General features: G+C 37.5%; 1 protein-coding gene across 1 annotated transcript in view; it reads left to right on the top strand.

Moving 5' to 3' along the window:
- Nucleotides 1-17,723, top strand: part of RAB1A (RAB1A, member RAS oncogene family) — a 32,526-nt gene extending 14,803 nt beyond the window's left edge. The window contains exons 2-6 of the mRNA XM_037527500.2: nucleotides 1,835-1,907; nucleotides 9,777-9,872; nucleotides 14,339-14,434; nucleotides 16,520-16,651; nucleotides 16,910-17,723. Of these exons, the coding sequence (XP_037383397.1) occupies nucleotides 1,835-1,907; nucleotides 9,777-9,872; nucleotides 14,339-14,434; nucleotides 16,520-16,651; nucleotides 16,910-17,107 (595 nt within the window). The 3' untranslated portion in view covers nucleotides 17,108-17,723. The remainder of the gene's footprint in view (nucleotides 1-1,834; nucleotides 1,908-9,776; nucleotides 9,873-14,338; nucleotides 14,435-16,519; nucleotides 16,652-16,909) is intronic.
- Nucleotides 17,724-18,380: the final 657 nt, after the last annotated feature.

Raw genomic sequence — 18,380 nt, 5'->3', positions numbered from 1 at the left:
TTCTTCTGTGACCTTCATTTTGCAGCTGACTGGCACTTTCTCTTTTAATTGTTTCCTTCAGGTATAAGTGACAATAAATGTGTTGTGGAGAGTTGGTAAAACCAAAAAGATGAGTTTTAGATAATATAATTGCCCCCCAGTAACCATGGGGTGTTGGTTCCAGGACACACACTGATTGTAAAATTCACAAATGTTTGAGTCCCTTATATGAAAGGGTATACATAGTACTTGCACATAATCTATGTACATCGTCTCATATACTTTAAATCATATCTAACTTATATAATGTAAATAGCTATATATGTTATAATGTAAATAGCTATACTATATTGTAATGTAAAAAGCTAATACTATATTGTTTGAGGGAATAATGACAAGGAAAAAACCCTCTGTGCACGTTCAGATGGTTCACCTATGCGACTGTCATAGGCCTAACTACCTAATATTTTCTGTCCATGGTAGTTGAGTCCATGAATGTGGAATTTACCTGATAAGGAGGCCAACTGTACATCATCATTGCGTAAAATTAGGTAGCAAACTAGTGAATATTCACAGAGATAATCACTTCTAAAAGTTACACATCTTGCTTATATGTAAATGATAATTATCTGAATATAAATTTAAATCGGGTAGAATTGGGTTTTACCTTAAATAGGTAGCATGTTCTAAAAAAACAGAAAATTGAAAATTAAATATATTTGTGTATGTATATGTAACTTCTAAAAAAGCAATCTGTAAATGCTGGTTTTTTTGTTCTTTTGAAATTCCTTAAAAGAGCATACATAATAGAACAGGTCAGATTTGGGTAGGCTCTATGAGTGATTCCTTTGAATATGGGGGCAGACGTTCTCTTATCTCCATGTATATGAAGGAATCCCTAGGGATGATTTGTGTTAGACCAGGCAATGGTAAATGTACATAAACAGCGCCTCATTTGCAATTTTTTTTAAAAAGATTTATTTATTTTTATACAAGAGCTGGGGTACAGGTCGGATGCGTGGGAGGGTGAAAGGATTCACCAGAGACAGAGTGGGGAACAGAACAGGCAGACTGAAGAAATACACTGCTGAGGGTAGCAGTGGGCGCGACAGGAGAGGTCTGCCGCGCCATGTGGGATTCTCGCTGGCTTTTCGGGATAGAACCTGTGCGGCAGATGCTGCGGACAGCTTTACAGTGCGGTGTTCAACCGCCTGCACCACCAGGGTGACCCCGTCGTTTTCAATATTTTCTGAAGAATGCTTTAATATAAGCTTTTATAGAGTGTTGTTAAAGTTGTGTTTTTGCATAAATAACCTTTAGTTTTATCCATCTTTAATATCTTTAGAGTATAGACTTGCAGAAGTTAAATGATCCTTTTTTACAGGAGAGATTTCCAGGTAGATGCTTGGAAAAGAATCAAAAGAAAGTCCCTTCTTTGCTATAAAATACTGATTTAATCTTAGAATTTGAAGGATAGGTTTGTTTTGTTGGCAAGAACAATGAAACAACTCCCTGTATTCTAATACAACAGAGGAGTGGGATGATGTAGCATAATTCTCGGACTTTTCAGGAATGCACATCATTTACGTTTCCTTTCTTCCTTTTCCTGGAAGTGGAAATTGACTGATCTCAGAGATCATGGGTGGCACTGCCTATTTTACTTAAATAAGTCTGTTAGTGATTCATTGGAAGGATTTCTGTTCTTGGTTTATAGCTTTGGATTCTGTTAAGTCATGTGAGTTTTTCAGGAGTTGTAGTCTGCCATTGAGCTATTATTCTTGGTTATATTTCTCTTATTATGGAACATAAAATGCAATATACTTACTAATAAGATTTTCTTTTTTTTTTTTTGCAGTGATTATTTATTCAAGTTACTTCTGATTGGCGACTCTGGAGTTGGAAAGTCTTGCCTCCTTCTTAGGTTTGCAGTAAGTTGAAATGCCGTTAAAGAAATTAATGCTGTACTTGTTTTCTAGGTAGACAGAAGATTAAATAGTTTTTGTTGTAAGATTTATTTATTCATGCATACAAGAACAGTAGTATAGGCCAGATGTGCGGGAGGGTGAGAGGATTCACCAAAGACAGACTGGGGAACAAAACAGGCAGATTCACTGAAATACACTGCTGAGGGCGAGACAGGAGAGGCCTGCTGCACCATGTGGATATCTCCCTGGCTGGCCGGGATTGAACCTGCACTGTAGAGGCTGTGGACAGCTTCACAGCGCTGAGCTCAACGGTCTGCGCCACCAGGGAGGCCCTAAATAATTTTTAGTTCTTCCAGAATTTATATATTTAAAGTCTCCCAAGTGTATATCCCCTATGATATCTTGGGCTGTTAAAGAGAAGAAATGCTGTGTTCTTAAAAGAAATTCAGCAAGTGTCTAATGAATGCTCTTGGTAGAGGTCAAAGTGTGTTTCATTGCAACCTAGGTAGTGAGCAAGGGAAAAATAATTGGCCAGTATTAAAGGTGATTTGATGGAAGGGAATCAAGTAAAACTTTAGTAATATAAAAAGAAAACCTTTAATAAAACTTTGGGACAATGGTCTGGTGTTCTATATGTTGAAATTTACAAACAAATTTTCAACCTAATGACTAGACCCCGCAGCCTTCTTCATAGTCATCACCTGCACATACATTTACTGTAGTTGTCCTCACTGTCTAGATACTGATTCTTGGAGTATGGACCAAAGAACCCTGGGAATTATCAAGATCCTCTCAAAGGATTCTTGAGATCAAAATTATTATTTTAATACTGTTAGTATTTCTTGAGTAAATAACTGCATAGTAATAGTAGTAAGACAAAGGAAAGACATTTGCCTTCCATTTCCAGAAGCAGTGGTGGGGGCCCTCCCTGGTGGCCTAGGGGTTAAGTCTCAGCGCTATCACCACTATGGCCTGATTTCCATCCTGGCCAGGGAGCTAAACCACATATGGCGCAACAGACCTTTCCTGTCCTGCCCACTGCTCCCCTTAGCAGTGTGTTTCAGCATATCTGCCTGTTATGCTCTGCATTCTGTCTCTAGTGAATCCTCTTACCCCCTGCACCTCTGCCCTACACCCCTGTTCTTCTATGCAAAAATAAATTTAAAAATTTAAAAAAAGAAAAGGCAAAGGTGGGTAAAACTGGTGCACATTATGACAAGGTGGTGCCAACCCCCAAATTGTACCCATAGATAGTCCTGTTATTCACCTCATGGGGGGATGTAAAGCCATTTCATTTAAGAATGTCTTTGATGAAACAGTAAAAATGATTGTTTAGAATATTGATCCTTTAGTATTCTTTTAAAAATATTTTGTGTGAAGAAGTGATTGTGCATAAAGCACGTATACTGGATACTAGGGTATGTTGGCTGTCTTGAGGAAATGAAAAGTGCTTATATAGTTTTGCGTTGTCAGTTGAACACTATTTTTTTTTTTTCAAAGAACAACCGACAAACTATAGTTATGTAGAACTAGGTGTTTAACAGATTTTTTTCCCAAGTGAATTTCCATGTCAAGGAAAATAGCTGCCTATCATAAAATTCAGACTTTCAAGGGAAAATTAGAATTTTAGAAAACTTAATTCACCATTGCAAGCTTGACAGCATCTCAAATAATTAATACAACTTTTTTGATGAGATGAGTGATACTAACGAATGACATTTGAAAATATTATGTAATATATAATGTCATTATATGTAATTAAAAATGAAATTATTTGTATTAGAATAAAACTTCGGTAACTTTAATCTTATGAGAAGCTTTTCTAATACGGAAAAAATTCAGGAAAGGAAATTTTTAACTTTTTAACTGCATTAAAATTAATGTTAAGCACATAAAATGTTAGAAAACAGATGGTACTGGGGCTCTTCCTGGTGGCATAGAGGTTGAAGTCTCAGCACTATCAAGCTGTCACTAGCCACTGTGGCCTGAGTTCTATCCCTGGCCAGGGAGCTGACCCACAATGAAATATTCGTCACCAAAAAAGGTAACTCGTGCCATTTGTGGCAACGTGAATGGAGCTGGAGTGGGTAATGCTAAGTGAAATAAGCCAGAAGGAGAAAGATAAACATTGGATGGTATCAATGACATGTGGAATATAGAGGAATTAAGAGTCAGATAAAGACAAACTTAAAATTAACCCTTGACAACGGTCTATAGAATTAAAGCATCCAGCAGGGGAAGGGAATAGGGAAAGGTTAAGAACAGAGAGACGGAAGCATGAGGGACTATGGTATCCGACTATGAGTAATTTAGTGATGGGCACACTGTGGTGGTAATACCTGACCGGGAGTATCCAAATATCACTTCAATTAAAAAAAAAATGAATTCATAGGGCCTTTTTGTTGCTGCAAGGGGTTAAGTCTCAGCACAGTGAAGCTATCCGCCTCCACTGAAGCATGAGTTCGATCCGATCCCCGGACAGGGAGCTGACCCACATGGTGCAGCAGACCTCTCCTGTCATGCCCACTGCTCGTCTCAGTGTATTTCAGTAGATCTGCCTGTTCTGCTTCCTGCTCTGTCTCTGGTGAATCCTCTCTCCTCCTCCCCTGCCTCCAACACCTCCTGCCTATACCCCAGTTCTTGGATGCATAAATAAAATAAATCTTAAAAAAAATGAATAGCTTAATTAAGAAAATACAACTTATTTTCTATCAGAGAGAGAGAGAGAGAGAGTGCATGCGTGTGCAAGCAGTGACTCAATACAGGCATACCTGCGATACTGAGGGTTTGATTCCAGACACAATAAAATGAATGTTGCAGAAAAGTGAGTCACATGAAGGTTTTGGTTTCCCAGTACATGTAAAAGTTCTGTTTACACTATACTGTAGTCTAGTGAGTGTATCTAACAAGCCAGTATACATACCTTAATTAAATGTGGCAAATACAAGGGGAGCACATGCTGTGAAAATGATACCAATAGATTTAGGGATCAGGAAGAAGACTGATTATAATAAAGTAAAAATCAAAATCAACAAGCAGCTTTAAACCAGAGACACACTACAGGTTGGGGGGTGAAGGGAGTAGGATCAAAACAAGGTGGGTTGGAATTGTACGGGGACTATAACCAAGATGAAAATGCACACATTGTACAAAAGTGAATAATGATGTAAAAAATATACAAAATTAAAAAACCAAAAATTAAAAAAAAGTGCAATTAAAAAAAAGCATGAAGCATTATTTGTGGCTGAAATGAGAAAAATTTCTTGTGTTCTTGAAATACAATATAGGTCCTTCATTTAAGTATATTTCCTTTAATCACAAAATATCAGGTTTCTTTTACATGACGATTTAGTTATTTTACATGAATTTCGTCATCATAGAGTGGGAACTCTCCAGTACTATAATAGAGCGAGTGATGAGCACTTACAATCATAAAAATACAAGTTAGGCAAATATTTAGTGCTTGGATTTTAAAATTGATAGAGAGGCACACACGGAGAAATAGATTTGATCAACACAGGGTTGCCACAGACCTTCAGTTTTTTGAAAAATGCAGTGCCTGTGAAGTACAGTAAAATGAAGCCAGTAAAATGAGGTATGCTATATATAAAGTGCCCTTATTGAGGTGCCTCCCTGGTGGCACAAGGGGTTAAGACAGCACTGTGAAGCTATCCACAGCCACTGCAGTACAAGTTCTATCCCCTGCCAGCGAGGTGACCCACATGGCACAGCAGACCTTTCCTGTCTCGCCTGCTGCTCCCCTCAGCAGTGTATTTCGTCAGTCTGACTGTTCTGTTCCCCACTCTGTCTCTGGTGAATCCTCTCACCCCCGGCACCTCTGGCTTGTACCCCAGGTCTTGTATGCATAAATAAATAAATTTAAAAAAAATAAAGTACCCTTACTGGAAGGATCTTTGATTCGAAATGAACAGGTGTGCGTTGGTTTCTGTCAGAAAGCTGTGCACATAGGTAAAGAATCTCCTCAAGAGTTGTTTTAGAAATCCATACTTACTATTCTTCTCAGAAAATACTTGGCTAAGAGAACATATTCCATTAAAGCTAAGAGTTTTCTTTCAGAGTTTAACTAGAAAACCAAACCAGGAAAAGAGAAAAATACATGAGCGGGCAGTTTACAAAAGAAGATACACAAATTGCCAATAGATATGAAGAAATGTTTGATTTTATTTGTAGTGAAAGGTCTTTAAGGCAGATATGAAAATTAATAATAATTCCTAGTATTACACCAGTGATTGGTACGGCCTGAGCTAAGTTTTTATTTCAAAGAAAATCTTCTCTGGGTAGTCTATTGGTCTAAGTCACAGTTTTTGATACTGCCTGCACATTAGAATCAGCTGGGAGACATTTGTTTAATAAAACACCTATTCCTGGGCCTCTCTGGTTGCTCAGTGGGTTGAAAGCACAATGTGAAGCTGTCTGCAGCGCTGGTTCAATTCCCGGCTGGCCAGGGAGAGGCCCACATGGTATGGCACACCTCTCCTGCCGCCCACTGCCCCCCTCAGCAGTGTACTTCGGTCCTTCTGCCTGTTCTGCTCCCTGCTTTGGCTCTCACCCTCCCACACCTCTGGCCTATACCCCAGTGCTTGTATAAATAAATAAATCTTTTTAAAAAAATAAAACACCAATTCCTGAACCCTCAATAGCAATGAACTGCAAAAACTGTAATAATAAAAAAAATATTTAATAGGCTGTGTGGGAGCACAAAGAGAAGATTTGCTTGACTGTTGGCCAAGAAGTTGAAGAATGTTAAAGGAACCTATGGCTGTGTTCCTTTTAATTCTTTTTTCCCTGTTTATTTTGGAGTATTGTAATACAAATTCCAACCCTGTCATTATGACAGAACCATTGTCGGCTTAGAAAATATCCCATATTGTCTCAGAAGTGCCATATTACAGTTGGTTTGAATCAGGATTCAGTCATGGTCCACATATTCCATCTGGTCACATATTTCATCTGGTGGTTTTGCTGCTTAGTTTCTTTTTTTTTTTTTAAAGATTTATTTATTTATACATACAAGAACAGGTTCACAGGCCAGAGGTGCGGGCAGTTAGAGGATCCACCAGAGACAGAGTGGGGAACAGAACAGGCAGACTGACTGAAACACACTGCTGAGGGGAGCAGCAGGCAAGTCAGGAGAGATCTGCTGTGCCATATAGGTTGCTTCTTGGCTGGCTGGGGGATTGAACTCGTGCTACAGAGGCTGCGGATAGCTTCATAGGTTGCGTCTCAACCCCTTGCACCACTAGGGAGGGCCTGCTTAGTTTCTTAATCTAAAGTTTTTCAGCCTTTCTCCTTTACATTTATGCATTTTTCATCTTTTTTGTGTGTGTGTGGAGATTGAGGCAGTTGTCCTCTAGATTATCCAGCATTTTTGATCTGGCACTTTACTTCTGAGTGTCTGTTTTTATCTCATGTTGTAATTGGAAGTAATCCCTAGGGTTGTGCTATCCTAATGGGTAGCTACTAGCCCCATGTGGCTATCTAAATTTAAATTAATTAAAGTTGAATAAATTAAAATTTCATTTTCTTATTTTCACCAGTAGCTAGTGACTACTATTTTGACTAACTCATAGATCCTTTCCATCAACAAAGAGCATTCTGTTGACAATGCTAGTCCCATCTTTGTTAGCAGAATATTTCCGAGGTGGTGCTTTGTGCTTGCTAAGAGTGTTATCGCTCCACATTTTTCACCAACATTTTCACTTAAAACATTTGGTTTCCATTCTGAGTAAAATATTGTAACAGATACTTGAGATAAACAAGGGTAACTTTATAAGTTTAACATGGGGTTAAAGATTGTTCATATAAAAACTTGGGCATAATGATCATGGTACATTTTTCATAATAGCCAAAAAGAAAGAACCCAAATAAATGTCCATCAACTGATTAATGGGCAAACAAAATGTGGTATATTAATACAATGTGCTATTATTTGGCCATAAAAAGAAATAAGTACTGTTACTTGATGTAACATGGATGAACCTTGGTAACATGTTAACTGAAAGAAGCCAGAAACTCAAAAGGCTGCATATTTTATGATTCGATTTACATGAAATATTCCAAAGAGGCAAATCCATAGGGACATGAAGTGGAAAAGTGATTTCCAGGGTTTAGGGGGAGAGAAGGAAAATGTAGTGACTGCTGCTGGGTACAGGGTTCCCTTTGGGGGTGATAAAAACTTTCTGAAGTTAGTAGTTGCACATATTGTGAATATACTAAAAACCACCAGATTGTACTTTAAAAAATTTTTTTAAAAAATAAATTTTTTTTTATTTATTTATGCATACAAGAACTGGGATACAGGCCAGAGGTGGTGGTGGGGAGGGGGGTGGTTGTGAGAATTCACCAGTGACAGAGAGGGGAACAGAACAGGCAGATCTACTGAAATGCACTGCTGAGGGGAGCAGCGGGCGAGACAGGAGAGGTCTGCTGCACCATGTGAGTAGCTCTCTGGCTGGGGATCAAACTTGTGCTGCAGTGGCTGTGGACAGCTTCATAGGTTGCATCTTAACCCCTTGTGCCACCAGGGAGGCCCACATCAAAAAAAAAATTTTTTTTTTAAAGATTTATTTATTTTTATACAAGAACCCCGGGGTATAGGCCAGATGTGCAGGAGGGTGAGAGGATTCACTGGAGACAAAGCGGGGAACAGAACAGGCAGACTGAAGAAATAACACTGCTGAGAGGAACAGTGCACGAGACAGGAAAGGTCAGCTTCACCATGTGGGATTCTTGCCGGCCAGCCGGGATTGAACCCACGCTGCAGAGGCTGCGACAGCTTCACAGTGTGGCACTCAACTGCCTGCGTAAAAAAAAATTTTTAAAGATTTATTTATGCATACAAGAGCTGGGGTGTAGGCCAGAGGTGTGTGGGTGGGGGTGGGGGATTAGAAGATTCACCAGAGATAGAGTAGGGAGCAGAACAGGCAGATTGACTAAAATACACTGCTGAGGGGAGCAGCGGGTGAGATAGGAGAGGTCTGCTGTGCCATGTGGGTTGTTAGCTCCCTAGCCTGGGATTGAACTTGTGCTGCAGTGGCTACTGAAAGCTTCATAGTACTGAGACTTAACCCCTAGGCCACCAGAGGCCCCCTGCACTTTTTTTAAAATGGTGACTTTTATGTGAATTACATCTCAATTTTTAAAAGTTATAACTAGGAAATAAAGTTGTTTTCTAAAATAGAACATTCAGGGGCCTCCTTGGTGTGGTGCAAGGGGTTAGGACGCAACCTATGGCGCTATCTGCAGCCACTGCAGCACGAGTTCAATCCCCGGCCAGGGAGGTGACCCACATGGCGCAGCAGACCTCTCCTGACTCAGCCCCTGATCCCCTCAGCATTATGTTTCGGTTGATCTGTCTGTTCTGTTCCCCACTCTGTCTCTGGTGAATCCTCTCACCCACCCCACCCCCACACCTCTGGCCTGTACCCCAGTTCTTGTATACATAAATAAATCTTTTAAAAAAATAATCATCGAGAAGAGGAGAGTGATGTGGTCATTACATTGCGAATAAATTGGATGGGGGTGACAGGAGAGTAAGGTTCACTGACTGGCAAATAGAAAAATCGTATCATTGAAAGTATAAAACCTTTTTCTAAATGATATTTGTAAAGAATTTGTCAGAAGACTGGAAAATTTAAAGAACAGCTATTGAAAATATCTTAAGGAACTACTATTAAGTAGTGCTTTGTAATCAAAACATGAATTAAGTATTGGAGTAGGATGGAATTGGCTTTTGGCTTTTTCAACATGTTATATGCCTTGTAAACTTTATCAACTTTGTAGATAAAAGTAAGCATTGTATTTTCTTATTTACTCTATTGAACACTAATCATTAATATTTTACCCCCTTAGGATGATACTTACACAGAAAGCTACATCAGCACAATTGGGGTGGATTTCAAAATAAGAACTATAGAGTTAGATGGGAAAACAATCAAGCTTCAGATAGTAAGTATTTTTTGGAAATTATTTTGGTAAATTTAGAATGTGTTATTTTTAATATGTGAAAATTAAATTTGACATATCTTAATCGTGCATCTATAACAGAATAAGAATTGTTTAAAAGATTTCTCTAAGATTACCCTCCTCATTGAATTTTCATAAAGACAATATGTGTATTGAGTCAAACCTGAACATAGTTTTTCTTGTACTTTTATCAGTGAGTGTGTAAACTGACATTTACCTTGTCCTATAGCAGAAATATATTGGTCATTTACTGTTGTTTTTTACTGTGTTGAATACTCTGAAACATTAAAAGAAACCTAGAAGTTCTTTATATGTGGCTTAGTTGAAGAGTATTTACCTACTGCTTTTGTATTTATTAAATAGTATGTATCAACTCTGTAGAAACAGAATTTTGTTGGAAAGAAACTTAACTTTTCTAACATGTTTATTTTATAGCTTAGTAAATGGATGCTATGAGATTTAATGACTTGCCCCCCTTCCATCTTTATATCCCTAGACCCAAATTAAAAATAGGTAATTGTACTAGTTCAGTTATACCACTTTATTTTTATTTTTTTACCATATATACTTATTTATATATATATACACACACACACACATATATATATATAAAACATCATTCTTCCTTTTTGTACTATGTTTGCTTTCTCTCCTCTCAGATGTAGTCCCCGTAAAATTCCCACCACCAGTTCACCCATGCATCACAACCATAGACCCTTGTGCTCTTCCCTCCCATTTTGATCCCTCTCCTCCCTCCTCCCTTGCAAAATGTCTCTGATTTATAGTTGGCCTGTTAATTTTGTTTTTTAATTTATTGTAATTATTTTTCCCCCCTGATCCCTTATTTGGTTCTCCTACATTCCTCCTGTAAGTAAAACCATCCGATATTTTTCTTTTCCACTGAGGATAATCCCTTGTAGCTCCATCCATGTTGCTGTGAATGGCGTGAGTTTATCTTTTCAGTTGTATCACTTGAATATGGATCTGGGTATTACTGGTGTGGATGTATCTATGGTCTTTAAAAAAATTAATTTGAATGTGTTTTAAAGTAGGTTATTAGTATGAGGCAACATAGGAAATCGGTGACTATTATTTTTATGACCCTAACAATACTGAAGTGGAAGGAGTTTTGGATTTGAAGTCAAAAAACTTGGGTTTATTGTCTGATTCTGGTATTTACTAGACAATTGTGGGTTTAAATAATGTCAGCCTTTTTCCTGCTACTCAGTTTCTTAAGCAAAGTAAGTGTGGTGATACTTGATTTACTTACTTATAAAGTAGTTGTGAGAAGCAAATCTGGTAGCTCTGTGTATGTCTGTATAATAATGTATGTGAACGTTCTTTGTAAACTTTTTTGGGCAGTATACAAATGTTACTTATGATACCACATTCCCAGGTGAATTAATGTTTTTTCAATTGTTCCTTTTATTTACATGACCCTAGTGAGTAAAAGTAAGGTACATTACAAGTGAATAGTATTACCTGATACTCCAAATTAGAATTTGCAAAGATAAATTTAGAGATAATTGTAATTCTTTCAGTGAACAGATTTCCTTCCATATTGATTTTTGCCATTATATTCAGAGTGCTAACTTTGTACGTTGCAACAGAGAATATTTCAAAAAGATGTGCCCAGGCCTCTAAATAATGTGAAATGAGTGTTATGTATGATCATTGGTCTCCATAAGATTTGGGGTGTATATCTCTGAAACATACATATATTGTTACAGCTTTCCTGAGGCAGAAGGGATCTTACAGGTCACTCATTCAGTCTTTCCTTCATCTTCAGTAGGAATTTTCTATCCTTATCTGCCTCTTTATGAGCAATTTTGAGATGCTCACCATTTTGAAAGTGGCAAGCTCCATTTATAAATAAATAACTTCTAATTGTTAATTCTTTATATTGAACTGACGCCAGTTTCCTTTAACTTCTGTGTCCATGAGAGCCACCTGAACAAGATTAAATTCTTTCTCATAGGCAGCCTGCCTTTTAGATTCATGTTATCACAACCGTCTACACCTTTGAAGTCAGCATTTCTGGAAGCATGTTTTCAGAACCTTTTATAATTTAGGTTCCTCTTGAATTTTGTATGTGCCTTTTAATTAGAGTGTGATTCCTAAAATCAAATATAAGATTTAGTCCAGCCTATGTGGATTAGTGAGGTAAATCTTCACCTGGTTTGGACTCTGTATTTCTTTCCTACCACCCCACTTTTCCAGTCAGTCCATTCAAGAACATAAAAAGAAAGCTTCAATTTACTATATTTTGCTGTTTCAATAAGTCATATTACCTAAGTTAAGTTTGTGATTTGTTGGCTTAAATTTTAAGATTATTTTTAACTTTAAAATCTTAAAAATAAAGTCTTGTCGTAGTCTTTTTTCAAATCTAAATGCAAAATTTTATTTTTTAAACCCATTTACATTTCATCTTGTTTGGCTTGTGTCATCCTTTTAAGTTATCTTAGGTCTTTTAAAATGATTGTGTTGATCTATATTTTCTTTTAGCTTTTCCTTTCAAGTTACCATCTTGGTCTTTATCAGAGTTGGCAATCACAAAATGAAAGATATAAAATATTCAGTAAGGCAGTGCAGGGAATGGAGTCCAGTCCCATGCCATGAAGGCCTCTTTCTGTGATCTTTCTTCATTCATGAAGTATTTATGGAAATGCTTATATTATACCCAGTACTCAAAGAGATTTGAGGTTACAGAGATAAATGAAACATAGCCTTACTGGAGATGCCATTTCAGTCGGAGAGACAAACAGGAAAATTAGTTATCCTGTGATTATGACAGGTAATGAGTATTAAAAACATAGGATAATCAATAGCAGAGGAAGGTACTACTTGCATGTAGAATCAGGAGAGTTTTCATAGCAAAGAGACCCAGCTATTTTACTTTTGGGATGCTATTGCTCAGCTACAGTTTGTTAACAGGTATTCAGAAACTATTTTTTCTTTTTCTCATATTACTTTGTGAAAGGGATTAGTGGGCGGAGAAGAGAAAGGAAATACTACTTTATTGAGCAGTTTCTATAATCAAGTACAGTACTACTAGCATTTGACAAACACTAGTTCATTTAAGGTAGTTCTATAAGATCTGATACATAGGATTTATAAATGAAAAAGTTATTAGATGACTCTCCTTAGAGTTAAATAACCTGGAACATAGATAGGCTGTTTTGAAGTCAGTTTGGTTTCATTCTAAAGCTCATGCTTCTCTAAGGATATCCTGAAAGACTTTCCTTACTAAGACTGCAGATTTAAATATTTCTCATCTTTCAGTCTAGCACTTCAGAGAAAAAAGGGAAGCCATAGCGACTTAATTTTAATGATTCATTTTACCTTATTTGCTTCATTTTCCCCTGTAGTATGTTAATGTTAGTCATTATGAAATTCTACTTCAAAAAATACTTTTGTGTACATCACCACTCTACTGTATCATCTCCCATTATAACATCTAATATAATTGTGGTCTGTACTCAATTTCCCCAAAATTACGACTTCTTTTTAACAGCTATATTGGTTAAGAAAAAAGTTATTTCACACAGTGAAATAACTGAGTGCTCCTGAACCTTTTTTTTTTTTTTTTTTTGGCCACTTAAGGTGTTAGCAGGGAATCACTGTCAGTTCAGTTACATACCAAAACTACAATTCCTTCTCTGTAGAGACTGTTACATCTTCATTTCCATTCCCCGCCCCCCAAACCATTATGTACATTTTATTTCTCCCATCAAGAGGTTACTTTTTATCAGTATCTTTTAGTACTGTAGGTGGCTATTCTATACCAATGCTTTTTTTAAGGAGACCCCTTTGTCTAGGAGCAATTTAAACATAATTATTGCCCTTGATAAAACCAAGGCTTAAAAAAATCCAACAATTCTGTTTTCCTCTTGATATTTTTAATACTTTTGATAAACCCTTTATAAAAGCATTAGCTTGAGTATGGTAAACTGCTCTCAAAATGGTTACAGCGCTCTCTTGACCGGTAGTTATCCGAATTAGGTTCTTTCACTGCTTTCAGTGATGGTGATGGTGATGGTGATGCTAAAATGTGCTAGCAGATAATTTTGTCTTATGTAGGAGTGTACTGTGTTAAAGAGGTGTTAGGCAGTAGCTTTCCTACTCGTCAGCCCATCTTTGCATTCACACTGAATGACTTGCACGTTGCAAAGGGTGCAGGGAATATGAAAAGTATGACAATAGCGCCTAATCGCAGAGCTTGTAATTTTGTGTCATTGCCACAAGCTAAACCCTAGGCACTGCCTTCTTTTCTGGACGTTCAGGCATTGGCAGTTAGTATGCACTGTAGTGTAGTACAAACATCAGTTAATGTTTCCATATCAAATCCTGATAATCTCCTTAACTGTGAAAACTAAGTAGTTATTCCTCCTCTTTCCATAATTCTTATTTTAATGAAATTGTTTGGGTTTCTTGATTATTTCTAATAGTGGGACACAGCAGGCCAAGAAAGATTTCGAACAATCACCTCCAGTTATTACAGAGGAGCTCATGGGATCATAGTTGTGTATGATGTGACAGATCAGGTAAGTTTCTGGAGAAAATTATGTTATGGAAACAAAAAGTAGAAGTTATTAGTTGATTATCTTTCTTTTACTTTGCATATGTCATCAGTGTTCTTTGTGTAGCAGAAAATTTCATTCACCACTATATAAATGAATCACATTAAAAACATGTTTTAAAGCAGTCCTTTTAAAACAGGTACTTTATTTTTTCTTCCCTCCATCATTTGTTTTTTTTTTTTTTTTTTAACTCTTTTTTTTTTTTTTTAAAAGATTTATTTATTTATTTGTTTGTTTGTTTATACATACAAGCACTGGGTACAGTCAGAAGCGCGGGAGGGTGAGAGAATTCACCAGAGCCAGAGCGGGGAGCAGAGCAGGCAGAAGGACCGAAGGACACTGCTGAGGGGAGCAGCGGGCGGCAGGAGAGGTCTGCGCGCCATGTGGGACCCTCCTCTGGTGGCCGGGGAGCAACCGGGGATGGAACTGGCGCCGCGTAGACTGCGGGCAGCTTCGCAACCCAGCGCTCAACCGCTGCGCCACCGGGGAGGCCCTCCCTCCATCATTTGAATACTCATGGATTGTTGAACCAAAACTTCCTACTTTCCTTTAGTAAATACATAGAAAATTAAAAATTGACATTACATATGCTTTTAGTGGACTCTGGTTATATTTATTATCAACTAAATAATTGATCATTTTGGCAAATTTTTAGGGAATTGTGGAGTTGTTTGGTTTATACTATGTTCTTGGTGTTATGTAGTAATGGGAATTTGCCCAGTAATTAGACCGATAAGAACTGACAAAAGTGAGATTAGGGTTCTCTGCCTATGGAGGATATGGTTCAGAAATGGGATGAGCTTAGGAAGATTTTAAGATTACAGTGAATATCTTAAGATTAACTGTTGAGAGAAGGCAGGGAGAATTGTGGGAAGAATGTGGTACAAGAACCAAAATTGGTTTTGGATCAGAAAGTTAGGAAATTGGGCCTCCCTGGTGGCAGAGGCAGTTGAGCGCCGCACTGTAAGGCTGTCCGCAGCCTCTGCAGCGTGGGTTTGATCCTGGCCTGCCAGTGAGAATCCCACCAAAGCAGACCTCTCCTCTCAGTGTGTTTTGTCAATCTGCTTGTTCTGTTCCCCACTCTGTCTCTAGTGAATCCTCTTAACCCTCCTGTGTATTTGGCGTGTACCCCGGTTCTTGTATAAATAAATATATTTCAAGGTCTTTTTTTTTTTTAAACTTCAAAAAATTAGAATTTGTCTTGTAGCAAATGTTAACCTCACCTCAACTGTGAAATTATAGCTTAATGGATTACTAGAATCACAGATTAAGATGACTGCCACTGAAGTACTGTGAGATACAGGAGGAAAAAAATGCTAACCTCAAAAATCTCAATTTATTACCATGAAATATTTAAAAATGAAAAGTTTTTCCTGTTACTATGACTCTGAAAAACAAACTTCCCTATTTTGGACTCATTTAATAATTTTTTTATTAAGATTATTTATTCAAGAACCGGGTACAGGCCAGATGTGCGGGAGGGTGAGAGGATTCACCAGACACACAGAACAGGCAGAATGACCAAAATACACTGCTGAGGGGAGCAGTGGGCGAGACAGGAGAGGTCTGCTGTGTCATGTGGGTTGCTCCCTGGCCCGCAAGGATCGAACCAGCACTGCAAAGGCTGCAGGCAGCTTCATGGTGCTGCGCTCAACCACCTGTGCCACCAAGGAGGCCCCTATTTAATAACCATTTGACATCTCTAATAGTAACACTTGGGAGGGTATCTTAAAAGTTTTATCAAATTTCAAAAACCAGGCTTTTGTAGTGCATTTAAAGTGCATTCCAGAACAATTAATTTGCCTTGCCCGTAGTTTAATGTTGAACTCTCAGAGTATTTTCATCCTCAAGCTTTCAAATTTTAATTTCTCCATTTAGATATGTATAATTTATCGGTTCACTTCTATCACAGCACTGCAGCTATTATTTTGTAGCCAGTTGTCTGACTAGTTCTTCGTAGGTCCAGAAAGGCATTTCTCTTTATCACTTGTTTTACTGGAGTTGCGTCCAGAACTGTATTACCATTCTTAAAAACATCTGTCTTCTCAGGAGTCCTTCAATAATGTTAAACAGTGGCTGCAGGAAATAGATCGTTATGCCAGTGAAAATGTCAACAAGTTGTTGGTAGGGAACAAATGTGATCTGACCACGAAGAAAGTAGTAGACTACACAACAGCAAAGGTATGTTTAAAGTTTGATTTTCAAACTGAACTTGGTGGATAGTTTAATTTGAATTACACGTGGGTATGGAGAAGTGGGTACAATGGCCACAACTGCTTTAGCTTTTAAAGTGATTACTAGAATATTCTGGTGACAGTTCATGTCATCTGTCTGAATCCAGTGGACTTAGTCCTTACTTACTCTCCATTTCAGATGATAGAAATGTACTAAATATAAGAATTTTTTCCAGTGTTAATTTTGCCTTATTTATTCTCATAGGAATTTGCTGATTCCCTTGGGATTCCATTTTTGGAAACCAGTGCTAAGAACGCAACGAATGTAGAACAGTCTTTCATGACAATGGCAGCTGAGATTAAAAAGAGAATGGGTCCTGGAGCAACAGCTGGTGGTGCAGAGAAGTCCAATGTTAAAATTCAGAGCACTCCAGTCAAGCAGTCAGGTGGAGGTTGCTGCTAAAATCTGCCTCTGTCCTTTTCTCACAGCAATGAATTTGCAATCTGAACCCAAGTGAAAAAAACAAAATTGCCTGAATTGTACTGTATGTAGCTGCACTACAACAGATTCTTACCGTCTCCACAAAGGTCAGAGATTGTAAATGGTCAATACTGACTTTTTTTTTATTCCCTTGACTCAAGACAGCTAACTTCATTTTCAGAACTGTTTTAAACCTTTGTGTGCTGGTTTATAAAATAATGTGTGTAATCCTCGTTGCTTTCCTGATACCAGACTGTTTCCCATGGTTGGTTAGAATATATTTTGTTTTGATGTTTATATTGGCATGTTTAGATGTCAGGTTTAGTCTTCTGAAGATGAAGTTCAGCCATTTTGTATCAAACAGCACAACCTGTGTCTGTCACTTTCCATGCATAAAGTTTAGTGAGATGTTATATGTAAGATCTGATTTGCTAGTTCTTCCTTGTAGAGTTATAAAAGGAAAGATTACACTATCTGATTAATAGTTTCTTCATACTCTGCATTTACTTTGTGGCTCCAGAATATTGTAATTTGTTGCACACTATGTAACAAAACAACTGAAGATATGTTTAATAAATATTGTACTTATTGGAAGTAATATCAAACTGTATGGTGATAAGTATTGTTTTAATTCTTATGGTTAAGGGAAATAGAGCCTTGCATTATATTCAAAATAGCCATTTGTGTGTGCAACCAGGGCACTGTAGACCTATCTTAGAGCAGCGATCAATATGCTTTCCAGATAATATCCTCAATAAATGACTGAGGAAAGCCTGGTTTCTGTGTAGGGATTTAACCAAGCTTAGTGGTTCAGGGACATTAAATTGTATGGAAGACAAGTTTAAAGCATATGCTGTCTAGCCTGTTATCTCAGTCCTTCTCTAAAACTATTTGAAATGGCTTCGATTAATATTTTGTAAATTCCCTAAATGACAAATGATCAGACTAACACATGGGCTAATACCGTTTCTTCCATACTGAGTCAGATGTCAACTATTTTATCCTCCACATTGTTAAACTTAGGTTGGAGGAGAGTTAAAAGCACTGAAATATAGAAAGCAGGAAATTTATTATCTGATTGCCCTAATTTTAGTAATTATAGCCCTAAAAATTAACCAAAAACACAAATGCTGGCTAGGAAAGATAAATGAAAGAATTATTTATTTCAGTGGAATTTTGCACATGTGAAAACGTTGTTAAATGGGACTTTAAAGATCCTAGGGGTTGTTTTTATTGTGGGAAACAAAAACCCTTT

This window comes from Talpa occidentalis, unplaced genomic scaffold (genome assembly GCF_014898055.3).
Source record: "Talpa occidentalis isolate TD23 unplaced genomic scaffold, MPIMG_talOcc4v2.1 talOcc4.5, whole genome shotgun sequence".
NCBI lineage: Eukaryota > Metazoa > Chordata > Mammalia > Eulipotyphla > Talpidae > Talpa > Talpa occidentalis.
The sequence above is the reverse complement of the archived record's forward strand: the minus strand, read 5'-3'. Positions and strand labels throughout refer to the sequence as shown.